The 15,324-nt window shown below is 48.2% G+C and overlaps 2 protein-coding genes across 2 annotated transcripts; both read right to left on the bottom strand.

Moving 5' to 3' along the window:
- Nucleotides 1-2,497: 2,497 nt before the first annotated feature.
- N7539_008543 (uncharacterized protein) lies at nt 2,498-3,066 on the bottom strand (the record flags this gene model as incomplete). The annotated part of the gene is made up of 2 exons (XM_056938138.1): nt 2,498-2,902; nt 2,962-3,066. The coding sequence occupies 2 exons, from the start codon at nt 3,064-3,066 to the stop codon at nt 2,498-2,500; spliced, it is 510 nt and encodes a 169-aa protein (XP_056786520.1).
- Nucleotides 3,067-8,680: 5,614 nt separating this feature from the next.
- Nucleotides 8,681-11,466, bottom strand: N7539_008542 (ribonuclease H family protein; the record flags this gene model as incomplete). Its single annotated transcript, XM_056938137.1, has 4 exons — nt 8,681-9,762; nt 10,082-10,301; nt 10,737-11,365; nt 11,442-11,466. The coding sequence occupies 4 exons, from the start codon at nt 11,464-11,466 to the stop codon at nt 8,681-8,683; spliced, it is 1,956 nt and encodes a 651-aa protein (XP_056786519.1).
- Nucleotides 11,467-15,324: the final 3,858 nt, after the last annotated feature.

Genomic DNA, 15,324 nt, shown 5'->3' with positions numbered 1-15,324 from the left:
TGTCAGGTCGACGAAGTGGACCATAAGCCTCATAAAAACGGTGAATTTCGGTTGTCACGGTATTGGTGACCATACACTGGTCAACATAGTTGGAGTCACCAGCTTGAACCAAGCTCTTTAATCTTTCCGGTAGCACGGAAGATCGTTCACCGCAACTGCCACCGGTTAGAATCTCTAGATCAACGCTTCCTCCTTGCTACGCTGAATATGCGTGAAGTTTTCACCTTTTGAGCTCACATCGGAGCACCACCAAATATCGATAACTGTCACGTACAGTTGTCTCAACGATTTCCATCTCCTCGGCCGGAGAAAAGAGACGTCCACGCGTCAAGGGCCAGAGCTCCCTCCTATCGTCAGTATGGTTTTGTGTGCATATTGGCATGATCTACACTTGCTGCAGTCAATTCTGGTCTGAATTCTGTCCTCACACAAAGATCAGGCTAGATACTAATACTGCCACTTCCCACATTCCCTGAGTTGCCCACGCTTCCTCCATTTCCTTCGTCATGCGTTGGTTTCAAGGTATGACTATGTGGATTAACAGCAGGTACTGTATATATCTTCTTGAGTCCTAAGCATTGATCGGAATTTCTGATGGACGCAGATTCAAGGTGGCGAGGGAACAGCTACCATCATACACGAAAGAGAGCCCGCCACCAATTCCTGTATCGCAGCCGTATGAGATTAGTGCACCACGGGCACCACGAGCACCACCAATTGACGGACTTCGATGTCAAATATGCCACGGCCGTCGGTCTGTCTCTTATCACGAAAATCATTCTAGTGACCCGATTGGCTTTCCAGCGGTCGGTATCTGTTCTCGCCGGCGGACGAACTGTAAATTCTATAGAGCGAGACGGGATGCTTCAGCCATGGGCTTGCTGGCCATTTCGGAACTTCCAACAGATTGACGCATGATAGGGAGGATTCCTATGGACAGGAGAATTTAGGGGAAATCAGTGTGCCGTACGGATTTTATCGAAGAAGCACTTTATTAAGCTTCTATACAGTTTAAAACATGACATGAATATGTTTGTTTGTGGCTGCCAGTCACATGGTTCTGTCTATTAGATCCTCCAGCCCTCTTGTTAGATCTTAGCTTCTTCAACGATCTGTTGTCTCCTCTCCTTCTTCCCTTAGATTCAAAGGATGAATAGATGTTAGCTGTAGTCGAATATACTCCCAGCACGCGCTACAACGGGTTTAGGGGGCATCCATCCGGTCACCCCATGCCCATACTAACTTAGCAGATCTTGCTAGGGGCTGCGACTTGGTAATGCTCGTTCAGAGTACTGATGACCAGCGTTGGGGCTGATTCTCTCTAGCCTGGTTAGCCTGGTGGGCCCATGGGGCCGGTCTAATGGGCGGCGTCATGTTCGGACCACACACGGCATGGCCCCAGATCAAAAGTTGTCAGAACAAGAAATGACCGTATAGACTAAGAATGCCGCCTATAGTGCATTTTTGGTCTTGCGGTATTGTGCCCCATGTTCTGTCCGACAAAAGTCAAAAATTTGAGGCTGCTGCCGACATGGGGCCGGACGCAGCGCCTCACTGATTCGCGCACCTTTTGCCCCGTACATACTCCATGACATCAGAGATATTCTTGGGCAGAATATGGGGCATGTTTTGATCGTTTCAAGGACGTAGTCTGTACCAGTGGGACGGCGATTCGTCTGCTTAAATGCATGAGACTCGCTGCCCGACGATTTAAATAATTATGTTAAAAAATTATTTCAAGTCATCTAACAAGTGTTCTCAATTTTCTTAAACGCCTTCACGTTGACATCCACCAAAGACTAACTGCGACTTTACACAATTCGTTTCCCGGAAAATAACGTGCCGTATAGTAACCATTGATAGCAGTACCTGTCCATTTACGTCATGGTTGGCGGCCATCAATTTCTTATTTCTGGATATCAAATGTGATGGCCAGTCACTAAGAGTAATATATCATTACTCATCCTGAATATTTTCTCCAAACTGCTTCTTGGTTCGCATCTCATATTGGTAGGTGCATCTTTGCGCAGACTGCGGAACATTTTGTTGAGGTTTCAGCAGTCTTCAATGTCGCTGAGGGTAGGTCGTCCTCCCTGAGGCATACTAGCCTTATACGGAAACGTGGTCTCAGGGAAGTGTGAATAGCACACTTCTACTCAGAGGTTATCTTAGATTGTGAAAAATCTTCAATATAACTCAATAGCTGGTATATGGTGTCTGTCCTCCTAGATCCTGTCCCTCATCCCAATAAGGTCTAGCAATCAACCAATTAAACCTAATATTGCTCTAATCTGTGTAAATATATGTCAGTTGAGGCGACGCCTCGCCAAAGATATACGTGAATATACGACGAACGAAGGTTCAAGTTGCCATGTCAACAACATCATTGGTACTCTTTGCAATCTCTGAGCTGCGTCTCGCGAATCATTTAGGTTTGGATAGTCATAGACAAGTTTATCAATACATTAAGAGGCACACATAGATTATTGTCAGTGCATCAAGCATTCGCCGTCATTTCTTGCGAGGGCAATATCACATCATCCGACACATACATATTCCAGTTCTTCAGTGCCTCAAGCATTTGTTCTCTGGCGTGCTCCATGCCTTCATGGAAGGATGCGAGGCGAGTGGTTTGATCTTCCTCACGCTTTTTCAAGCGACCTTCCTCCTGCCTCAATTGTACATTGTCGGCTCTCAGGGCTTGATTTGTATCTTCGAGAGCCTGGGCATCGACATGCTTAGTGACACATGACTCCCACAGCCGCCGAAACAGCCCCACCAGCCTCGCTGCCTGGGAAGCTAGCTTCGGGTCTTCACGCTCAAGCTTGTCCAGAGTGTTAAGTACCGATTGGAACGGCCGTGTCATCAGCGTGCGTTGGTCATGGGTTTGAAGCGTGTCAAGCTGTAGCGGTAATTTAGAACTCTTTTTGCAGAACTTCCCTTGAGGCATCCAAAACTTACAGTTGTGATATTCGAAGTCGCTGCTTCCGATGGCTGATCATCATTCGCATTTGTATGAGTTTTGCGGAATCCCTGGACTGCCAGCACTTCCTTTGGGGTTTCCATCTCTGTGATCGAGATCTGAGCTTATCACTTTGGTGGTAAAACAATATTGTGACCCGGTGTAAGACTTATAAGTCTGTACTCTTAGAAACATATTAGTTCAAGTTTTGGTGTGAATATACAACTTCCCCATTCTCGACCTCAATTTTACAGCGGAATTGAGACGGCGCTACTCAACGGTTCTGCAGTACGTTGAAGTCCCTACATCGCCAAAATATACAGCCCTCACCATTGAAATATCGATGTTGAGACATCGCGTTTAATGAAACCTTGTTGTGCGACGCGACAGGTACGAGGCCGGTGAAGACATCTCAGTACAGTGCGGTGAAGGGTTGAACGAGGCTGCACTTTATCAGCAGTGCTGTCAGTGAATGACTTCGCCACTGGCCCCGCAATAACGCTACGCGGTTCACTTCAATCTAAATACAAATCCCCTGGTCTAAAGGTGAAGCCAACATTGAAATCCTGTGATGCGTACATAATTCTTGCTCAAGCGACTCCTTTCCTTATGGAAGGACCAAGATTTACCTGTCAACATTTCAACCATCCAATAAAGCACGCTGTGAATTTAAACTAAGCTCATAATTTTCTATACCTTGGACTTCTCTACTCTGCTCTCGGTTTTTCAAGTTCAAGATTTGCTTTTAACGAGTCTTGACAGCTGAAGAATGTTTTAAGATGACAAGATTTAGACCTGGAGGCGGATAGAATACTTTCGCTCTCATCCTTGGGTATATGAGGGACCCCAACGATGGTTTTATATTTTCCGTTTCGGTGTCTCCAGTAGTTTCCTTCCAAAATCAAACCATGTTGCCTTCTTAAATTGTGATGCAGTGAAGAATTACTAGCAACCAAAAACATGACATTGTTTGACCAGTGGAGTCATAGCCTAAAAAATAATCATGGCACGATACAGTATGGTACAAGGGTTGCTGATGAACATTCATGTGACAAGAGCCTATTCTTTGAGAAAAGAGTACATTCCGCAACGAATATTGAAACTGGAGAGAAGAGAGAAGCGAGAAGTGCTGGAGCTGAGGTGCCTGCGATCATACCCCTCGGTCTCCGCTAACCAGTTCGCTCGAAACTAAACACTCTACCCACATACTGTTTCCTAGCGTCACGATTCGCCTCGCTAGACACACTCTTCTTAGCAGGCCTGATCACTTCCACGATGCCCATAAAACCAGATGCTGTTCAATTTCGTGCCCATGCTCGACGACGATCCTCCTAGTGATAGTGCTGACAGGCAGCTTAATTGTATCGCATGGCTTGAGGGTGTTAGTCTTGTAGCCGTAACATGGATATTGACCGTAAACCTACCGCATCAGCGACATTGCTGCGAACGGAGCAGGATGGACAAATTTCGGTGATAGATGCTTCTGATGAGGTACTGGAAAAATAGGACAATCGTTCTGTGTCAGAAACAATAAACACACGGTCGTCTGTTGTTTCCGAAGGAATGTCATCTGACGCGCTGTCAGAATCGGCAAGATAAGATAAATCAGTAATATGGACGTGAGATGCCTGAGATATCACATTCATATCCGCCGAAGGGGATGAGCTTGAATCAGAAACGTCATCAGGCAGAAGGGCCATTGTAATGAGAGTGCAGAATACCGTGAAGGGTTGGGCGTGTTCGGCAAGGTCTGCTTGGGGTGCTTAAAGATTGGAATACTTGTTCTACAGGGGTGTTGGCAGGAAATCCGCAAGAAACACAGGAGAATCATTGATCAATCTTGACTTTGTGAATGCAACAGGGGGCTAGTTCATCAAGAAGCGGTGGACTGGCCGCAGTTGAGGAATTTCGAGTTCCATTTTAGCTGAAGTCGTCATTACCAGAACAGTAACTCCTGGTGTACGCTCGTTCCGGAAATCCAATCCACTCTTGGAATAATTCACGACTCTGATAATGGGCTTCCTAGGATAAAGCATGCAAATATCTTTCCAAGAGAGATCATAAAAAGTTGAAGCTTGTCTGGTCAGCAAATACGAACTCGGAACGTTCACGGAGAGCCAGAGTTACAGTACCTCCAGTGACAGTAGCCAGTGCCCACGAATAACACCGACAAGTGCGACGACCAATAGGACACATGTCAGCCCAGTGTAGTAATATGTGACGGACAGTACTTGTGGCCGAGCTGGAAGTTGATATCCGATGCGTCCAACTAGCCACCAATGAAAAGAAGCTATGTTCAGGAAGTCTATGAACACAACGAAGGGTACGATCGACCACAGGGGGAAAAAGACGAAGCTTCCGACTATGATAGCTGTCAATTTAATCAGGCTCGAGGAGGCAGCAAAAAGTGGACAGCAGACTCTCAGACAGCGAGAAATAGTTGATGGAGGCTGCAAGTGAATGCTGATTCGAAGATACTGCAGATCACATTAAGCACGAGATTCATAAGAATCTACACAGGGGCTCACGAACTGCCTGTAACGATAAGAATACACTGACCAATCCGGCGAGGATTCCCATGATAGTCCCGTTCGCTGCGCACCAGCTTGATGCCGCCAAAACAGCCCACAAAATCAATATTGCCACAAACAACCCACGGTCAAGCCACTGGTGGGACGCATGATTCTGAAATATTACACAAAGGAAAGGAATTCGAGTGCAATGTAGGAGCAGCGAGACTGTTGCCAAGGTCGAGAGTAGCATAGGGAGGCTCTTCATGATGAATATGTTTTAAGACAGATCAAAACGGAGGCTAGAAAAGCAGAATCCAGATCTTATACTTGGAAAGAATCACGTATAAGAAACTCATAGAGATATAGGTACGAAGAGCTCCTGGGAATCCCAAAGATGCTCCTGGGCTCTGAAGACACCGGAGAGCCCGACTCATTGAGGACCCGCTAATGACTGATTATTTTCAACGCCAATACATCTCTCATATATTCTCAAGCAGACGATGGAACTTGATAACGCATAATCGGCAGTATAATGCTTATTAATGCTTCTACGTGTTGGATTCGACAGGTAGATGAGGTGACCAATAGTTGCAGATAGAAATACACGGCTAGTAATGACAACGATGCGAACAACCTACTCTGATGACGAAAATGCAGTATCACATCTTCCTGGCAGCTTCCTAGGCCTTGAGTAGTGGACCGGGACCCAGGGGATGTACTGTACACGTCTGAACAGAAAGACCAATGCATCCGGCATCAGATAACCGGCCGAACAGAAGCCGAGAGACCGCTATGTTTATATGCGTACCTTCCAGAGCCTGTTTGGTCATCCAGTCTCCGACGCTTAAACGGGGACGTTATGCGCTAATCGCAACGAGGAGGCGGCTCCGTCGCGGAGGGCGCAATTACTTGTACCGATTGTCTGGGTTCTGAGGCAGTAGAAAATTAGTGGCGTTCCTTCAGACTGTTACAGTAGAGAGTATATCATTTTGCCCCTCGGGAAAGGAAGGCCAAGTGAAGGAGTGGCCTCTCTATATAAGCATTCTAGCTCTCTCACTATTCCCGTAGCCAGCATAGGCTACGGAGAATGTACAAGCCAATGTCGAAACTCCTCCACTGGTTTTCGAATTTATCGGTTCCCGACGTTTACGGTACTTGCGCTGCGATTCTTCTTGCATCCTGGCTTATCTATTCATCTGCAGTGCATATATGGTTCTGGACTTGCAAAAGAAGATATCTGTTGTCCTGGCATTCATGGAGCTCAAGGCTGCCGGGGATTTGGCGACGAATTCTCTTTGTCCACCTACCGAATTCTTTCGGGTGGCTCGACATCTCAACATGTTGGCAGGCTTTAGTACTGGCAACTTTGCTCGCAGCAAACATTTTAGCCTTGCGACTTAGAGCCACGTCCTTGATGGTCGTCCAAAAAAGAGCTGGGTCTTTGGCCGTCATCAGCATCGCCCCTCTGTGCACCGGTCCGAACTTTGGGTTTCCAGCTGATCTCTTACGTATCGACTGCCAGTCGCTCGGATGGTTTCATCGATGGATGGGACGTATTTGCGTGTTTCATTCCCTTCTACACGGCATTACTAGCATGTCCACAACCAAAACTTCGATCCTCACAACTCCGCGGTATCTTTTCCCTGTTCTAGTAAGTATACTTTGCGACTGAGCCAGAAGACAATTTTGGACCTTGGATCACTCTGACTCCCACTAGGCAGGGTGCTCTCTCATTCTGATTGTTCCGGTCACGTGCGTGGCAATACGAACACGACATGTGCAGTTCGCTTTGAAATGCCATTATTTGCTTGCGGTAGTGGCTATATCCGCCCTTGGATATCATCTCCTGGAACAACAGTGTCTATATCGTTGGGTCTTATTAGGTGCTCTCTGCCTCTGGGCTGTGATAAGTCTTGCCGTGTTTATAGCTACCGTGTGGTCTCAAAAAGCCATAGCGACAAGATAGACAAGAAGTGTTTATGAACGCATCTAATGGTCTTCTTTGGCTTGAGATCGGTCTACCTCCCTCTTGGACTGTGCGGCCCGGTCAATGTGTGCAGCTCTGGATGCCACGTGTTGGCATTCGCGCCGGTCTGCAACTTCCTCTCTTCTATGTGGCAGTATGCAAAAAGGATGGCGAGCATAAGATCGCACGGATGGTGGCTCGTTCCCGCTCAGGTATTATTCGAAAGCTTTACGATAGAAATCTCGCTTCCCCGCGCGGCAATCGGATCCCGGTCACTGTGCTCGGACCATATGGGCGCCTGGAAAACTTGCTCCGATTTGGGACCGTTGTGTTAGTCGTAGAGGACGTTGGCTTTTTTCGAGCGCTCTCGTATATAGAGATGCCACTCAAGGCCAGTGTGCAACGGAAAGCGCTGGTACGGAAACTGGAGATTTTTTGGCAAGATGACGCGGAATCTAGTGAGTCGTCGAGTTATCTTCTGTCAGAGCCAGCAAAAAGCCTACGAACTAGTAAACATAGTGACGAATAAGGACTACCGCAATCTTAAGAAATATGCTTGATTGATTAAATGAGGGGCAGGCAGAAGGTATGGCAAATACACATCTGCAGAGTGGTCCATAGTTTATATGTGGATGGATGGATGGATGGATTCGTTGACGCTGACCCCTCGCTTTGGGCGATATGCATCCTAGCACTATAGCTTAAATACATGCTGTCTTCCACGAGACTGTACCACTTCTTAGACGAACTTGGAGCCTCGCCGGGGCCTGTCGTGGCCTATTCGCCATTATTGCTATCTTGCCTTCATGGCACGCGGCTTCGAAATCGTTGGGACGTCTCCGCGAAGTCCAAGACAGCATCTACTGTCTTGGCCCGTGGGGCATTATCAGGTTCACCTCTTCTTCCTTCTCTAGATCCTCCTACTAGCGTTGAGGTGCTGTTAAACGCGTCGCCGACCTTCTTCCGGAGCTCTCGGCGTAATTCTCTGAGCGCAGGGCAGTCCAGCAGAACATGTGTTACGCTTTCCCGTTCACCGCAGACACATAGATCGTCGTCGCGGAACCCAAAAGCCCTCACATATGTTGATAACCAGCAGTGTCCCGTCCGTAGTTGCGTCAGTAGATATGCTCGATATCTTGGCAGAGATTCGTAGAGCCGTCTCGTGTATTTAGCTGGTAATGACTTGTCGATCTTACGAAGGTGCCCGCCGTCTCTGGACTCTTTCCATTCTTTTTCCCATTAGGCGTAGATTCCTTGTCTGATGTGAGCCCGCTCGCGTGATAGCAAGGGGGGGAATGGATGGTCTGCGGTGTCATTCCCGAGTGAGTCGCAATGACCGGGCGTCCATTGAAGCCGGATCGCGATGCCGTGAGACTTGGTGTTCCTGCCTGCTTGTAGAATAGCGTATATGATCTGCTGCCCGGATTTGTTTCCGGGGTTCCGGATTGCTTGTAGTGCTGACATACTATCGCTGAGGATGGTGGAGTGCTGAACCCGTGTACCAGTTGATCTCCGCCGTTGGAGGGCGATCTTGTTGATGAGGTTGGTAGCATACAGGATACCGAACAGTTCAGCCGCATGTACCGACCATCGGTCCATAGGTCCGACTTGTATCTGTACCCTCTCGGTTATCTTCAGCCTGTCGTCGAGCACTACCGCCGCGGCGCCTAAGTGACCTTTGCGTCCTGATGCGTCGGAGTAAACGACGATGTCTGAGTTAGACCGTGCAGCGTCCGCTCGTGCCATTGCAATCTCTCTGTCCGGTTTAATCTCTATCTCTGAGAAGGCCCCAGTCCGCCACGGTGGCAGCGGAGTTGGGTCGATCAGTTCTAGCTCTTGGAGCCTTTCCAGGCTCATTGTCTTCAGGGCCTCCGCGAGCGGGAACCGGGCGCGCGAACGAACGGTATTCCGTCGTCTCTGAGTTCGAAGCAGGGTGTCCCATATGGGGTGTTTCCGTGGTAAGGTATGGAGTCTGGTGATGGTGTCCTGCGCACGGTGGCGGAGACAAAGATGGGTAGGCAGCACATAGGCTTCAACGTCGAGCGTAGATGAGGCTACCGTTCGAAAGGCGGAGAGGACCCGGATGAGTGCAGTTCGCTGAACAGTGCGTAGCTGTCGTAGATGCGTCTTATCTCGAAGTGGATCGTGCCAGACCGTTGACGCGTATTCAAGGACTGGTGCAACACACGCCTCGTATAGCTGTCGCATCTGCTCGGGCTGGAGTTGTCGTAGCCCTCCTAGCGCGATGTTGACCTTGGTGGCTCGCTTAACCACCTGCTGTACGTGGTCCTTCCATCGGAGTTCGTGATCGAAGACCACCCCTAGGAGCTTAGTGGTTGTTGATGGTTTGATGACATTGCTGTTGAGAGAGTTTGCCCTCTCCAGATGTTTGCTAGGCCCAGCAGCGGTTATGTGTCTTGAGGGTTTTTCCCCCATCGTGGGTTTTCCCTCTCTCTCTCTTCTTCCTTCTCCCTAGACTTCCCAATCCCAGTTGTCTCGCCTCCAGATTGCTTCCTTGCCTTGTAGACCTGTAGGTCTATCAGCTGTTCATGACAATCTGGCCTTGATATTGTTCTTTCCTTGTTCTGGTGAAGTGAATGGGTCCTGTTTCCTCTGCTGCGAAGCAGGACCCTGTCTTACGGGCCCACCCTTCAATCCGCGGTATATCTTCCGATTGGATTTTGGCTAGATTTTCCTCGGCGGTCCGGCCGACTCGCCAGCGGAAATAATCGTCTATATAGGCCGACGCACCGTCATGGAAATCGACGGGCTGGTCGACTAGATCACTGTTGAAAAATGCGAAGAGGATAGGCGATAGGGGTGAGCCTTGTGCAAGTCCGCCATTGTCGAGCGCTGTTACCTCCGTGTGGTAGTCGTCAAACCCGATGTTGGCCTGTAGTCCGCTCATAAAGCTTGCAATCCATCTCCGGAGCACCGCAGGGATGCCTTTCGCTTTGAGTCGGGCGTCTAGACTTGTCTTGTTGACTCCATTGAAAGCTCCTTCAAGATCAAAGGCCACTAATGCGACAACCCTCTGCCCGAGCCAGGCTCGATCGATGGCGTTAGCTAGCACTAGTAAGGCCTGCTCGGTGGTACGTCCTGGCCGTCCTCCGAATTGGGTGTCTGGAAAGAGTCCGTAGTGCTCTGCGAAGTAGGACAGCCGCCAGGCTATGACCGCCTCCAGCAGTTTGCCGAGCGTGTTAAGCAGTGAGATTGGGCGGTACGCCCCCGGGAGCGAGTAGTCCGGTTTCCCGGGTTTCCGTAGTACTGCGATCTTGGCAGTTCTCCACCGTACAGGGTGATATCCCAGCACGATCGACGTCGCGAAGATCCGAGTGATGAGGTTTCCGAGATGTCTCCACAGGCGTTTCCATATTAACATCGGGAGACCGTCTTCTCCTGGTGCAGTCGAGCTTTTGGCCGATTTTAGAGATCGGTAGACCTCAATCTCTGAAATCGACTGCCATGGAAGTTCAGCTAAGGGCTGCACGAGAGTTTCCTCTTGAGCAGGCGCCATAATGGGGAAGAACGAGTCCATAAATGCCTTTGCCTTCTCTTGGTTGTCGGTCACCTCCCGTCCACCAACTTTAAGGGCAGGGATACAACTCCAAGACTCTCGCGGTTTTAGGTATGTTGCTGCTTTACATAGCTTTCCTTCGCCTGCTTCGTCCAGAAAGCGTCTCCAGTGTAATGTCTTGGCCTTCTCAATTGTCCGCGTCCACGCACGTCGCTTCTCACGCATGTCTTCGAAGAGCACCATAGTGCTGGGGTCCTCCCGTCCTAGGTTTGCGCAGCTCATCTGCCATTTGCGTCGCGCCTGGTTCACCCCTCTTTGCTGGGACTTCAGACCGGGGGTAAACCACCGCTTTGCGTATGGGGATAGTCGCAGGTCCGCTGTATGATGGTCGACTGCACTTGCAGTTACTGTTGTGAGCTTTTCAACTGTGGCGTCTAGTGCCTCGATTGTGTCCGGAGCCAGGATTTCTGTGGATTCCCGTACCGCTAGTACGGGATTGGCATAGCATGTATCCTAGTCATCTGGGAGTATTCCAACCTTCCCATCGCAGTTATTCTTTCTTCAATCAATCAACTCAATCATCCTGTATTAGTTCCGTTTGACCTCATCCTCGACCCTATTCACCTACTAGGATTACTAGCCACTACTGTCTCAGCTTGCTCCGACATTTTGGTAGTCCAGCAAAGTTACCGTAATAACAGGTTCCAGCACGGGCTGATCTATTCTGCCGTGTGGTCGCACCTCCGCAGTAGAAATCAAATCACCTCTCACTCTTGGGAAGTCATCCGTATGTCATTGCTGGGAGCTCGGGTTTATCTATTTACTAGTTGTCCTAGAGCGCGAGCGATGCGCTCAGAAGAAGTACCGGACGGAATTCAAGCTGAACACACCATTGGCCACGCCGCCTCGGTCGGCCCTTGACGAAAAGATCTTCAATGATGGTTGGACGCTAAGAGAAGAGTGGATTCGCCATAAAGGCACCAAGTTCGTCAGGAGCAAGTTTTGGTTTTCCACAAGCTTGGAGAACCCGGGCTTCATTGTTGGAGATGCCGCTAAGGAATCACCGATGACTTTCATATGACACGGTATTCGCGAATGGCAAAGTGAGCTGGCGGTACAAAGAAGACCCTCGGACGCAGATTGCTTGGAAATAATAGCATCTAGGAGCATGGCACCTCCGGCCCTTGAATGTGGCCGCAGCATGACGGCCTGGACGCACAATTGAGCACGATTTGACGATGGAAGCAAACAACACCGAGAGTGGATGATACTGTAAAAGAAGGGTTCTTTATCGGCCGATGTTACAACTTCTTTCCATCGTAAAACATGCCTCATCTCACAACAGACTCCATTTTTCGACCTCCAGGCAAACAACCATCTAGGAAGCCTTTAAATTACACAAAATCGAACTAGCAGTTGCAAAAGCTCTTCTTCAACATCTTCCAGAGACACCTGACGGCCGGTACTCCCTATCTGTGGCATATAAAAATTACACCGGCCGAGTCGACAGACATAATGTACACCACGCGGAACTTGGCGATAGCGCCCTGCAGCTTGTCGTTTACTGGAAACACCACAATAACAGACCGGGTTATCGGGATCATTGCCACGGATGTCATTGAAAACCAAGAATTTATTGCATGGGACACATTTAAAATATGGTCGACCTGCATTGTTGTTACGGTTCGAAGTTTTCGTCACGAATTCGTCGCTAGGCTTGCCGCATCTCATGCAATCGGGCCCCGTATCAGGTGCAGGAGCCAATGGTACAAGAGTTGTGTGGAGACGCATTCTCAATTGAGTTTGAGTCAAGAATTGATTGTTCAAAGTCGCCAAGTAGTGTTTGTCTTTCTTCAGAATATATTAATATAGTTATTGTTCAAGAATCTCAGGGACTAGGATTGGACTTATAAGTACTAGAGGAAGTTGTCGCTCAGCTAATGGTGACGTATTGATTTCCTGGAGGATCTCGATGACCAAAGTTTGGCCGAGAGCCTTCATGATTCATGACTCGTGACCTCAGTGCAGTTTTGGCAGGAGTCAATGATCAGGGGACTGCTAGGACAGATGGCCGATACTGTGAGACGTCAATTTTCGGTGTTTTAGAACTATGGCTGCAGGTTCCTGGATGAGAAGCAAACATGAAGACGTCACCCGCACAAGAAAGGTACGTCATTTGAGGACAGCAAAAGCATTTTAGAAACGTATGGCTTGTTCTGGAACACCCTCAAAGAAGCCACTGGGCGAGTCTTACCAGGCCTAAAATGACTAGATATACAGTTTTCAGCAGAGCCAATATGACTATGAATGTGCCCCAGCAAGCAGCGAGCATAGAACGGAGTGATATTCGCTTGTTTTACTACTACTCCTTGCACCTCCTTAAGTAGCACTCTATACAAAGAATTTCGAAAACAGTTTCCCTTCTGGAGACACAGACAGTCTTTCCAGGTGCCCCATTCCAATTAATCTAAGCCTGATACGGTAGAGGCTAAGCCTCTTCGAGTAGAGACTAGATGGGTGATTGGCTGGGCTGGACATTTTAAGGTTCGACGATTCTGGCCTAGACCGTTAGTGGGTCATGGGAAAGAAAACCTGTTTCTTGAGGGGAAACTGTTTTCCGAAATTCTCTGTATTTTGCAAGTACATATAGCACTCCTGTGGTATGCGGCTGTTAAGGTTGTGGTGCTAACCACGATGGTTTCATGTTCGGGGTCTCTTTTTTAACGCAGACACCGACCTGATTTGTTGATATGGCGTGGCTCTCGGGGAAATGGAAGACCATAGCTCGTCTACATTTACAGTACAGCAGAGATGGAGGCCATGAAATGGGACTCGGATGTAGATTTACTGGACTCCAAGCCTTATCCCTAAATCACAGGGCCCGCAAATGACGTGGGCCCAGAAGGATCCCTGTTGGTGATGGAATCGAACTTCAATTCACCAAAATTATGTTCATCAAAAACATGGTACTCTGATACAACAAAAACAAGCTGAACTTGTCAGCGCTGTGTGTTACGGAAGCGTTCTGGGCAGACACTAACCAACAAGACCATAAAAGATCACTAATATCCACAGTTGCGGATACTGCCCAGAGTCCGGTATATATAGTATAGTATCGCAATATTGTTCGGCCACGCCGTAACACTGTGCATCTACTTTCGCATTTACTGAGGACGAATGAGAAGGTTTTGCAAGACATACCATATGAGTAGCCTCGAGAGAACAGGTTTGTACCGGCTTTCAGGAGCTCTATAAATACTTCTTCTACTGTTAGTGTCGGGACATATCCTCCCGTCAGAAGAAGAAGAAGCAAAGACAACATGTCTGTGCGCTAAGCCGTGAATCCCATCGTATGGGATTCAAGGGTACTTTCCAACCTGGGGGACACATCTATCTAAATCAATCAATTTACTTTCTGCTTTTGGAGCATACATGCTGTCCACTTAACTGTGTACACAGTACCTAGCTGGTGATACCAACAGTTAGTAACCACACGATGCAAGTATATATTAAATTCTTATAAATTCCACATGATTTAAATAAAGCCACTTGGTTGGTTGGTCAATCAATGCCACTAATGCCATATAAGAGGCTGCCTCAACTAGATTATATATTTTCCAAAACATACACGTAAGCAATGAACATTACTTCCTTGTACGAACTCAAATGCTTGCTGTGACCTAATGTATCATGGCTCAATCGCCGTTCGTATCCTGAGACTGCGCTTGTGGTGTCCTTTAAAGCAGCTCTGACTGGGAAGGATTACACCAGTGAGCGAACACTATGTGCTGCAAACCGTATTAGAGTACTGTACGTCATAAAGTCGGGTTCCCATTAATAAGACACTTGTATCATCGCTTCGCCTACTACAAACCAACATGAATTCGAGCATGTAGAACGAGATAAACCGTCGGTGTGTTGGGCAAAATGTCCAAGTGGAAGGGTGATGCACTTCGGTAGAGAGTTCTGCCGGTGCCGGAACCTGTTATTACGGTAACTTTGCTGGACTACAGTACCAAAAATATTCCGGGGAAAAAATTTGGAATATCCCTTGACCAAATTTAGTCTAGCGTGGGCGTAGTGGGGTGCTGTGAAAGAAAGTGCGAGTGTCTTGGAGATAATCTGTCTTCGAAATCCACTGTAGCACAATACAACGGTTGAGTTTGGCTAGGTCGCCTGGGCCAGCGGTAGAGATCCCGCAGGCGCCGTGAAGCAAACACCTTCAAAATGATATGGATTCACCATGCAGTTGCCTCGGATGAAGCGGCGGCAATCTCAGAAAAACGGTGCAAATTGAGACTACATCTCTCAGTAGAACCAGATGATTGACGTGACACAGAAGAGCCCTATTCTAAGGGAGGTAGGG

The sequence above is a fragment of the Penicillium diatomitis genome (assembly GCF_028827545.1).
Source record: "Penicillium diatomitis strain IBT 30728 chromosome Unknown utg000013l_segment0_segment0, whole genome shotgun sequence".
Taxonomy (NCBI): domain Eukaryota; kingdom Fungi; phylum Ascomycota; class Eurotiomycetes; order Eurotiales; family Aspergillaceae; genus Penicillium; species Penicillium diatomitis.
The sequence above is the reverse complement of the archived record's forward strand: the minus strand, read 5'-3'. Positions and strand labels throughout refer to the sequence as shown.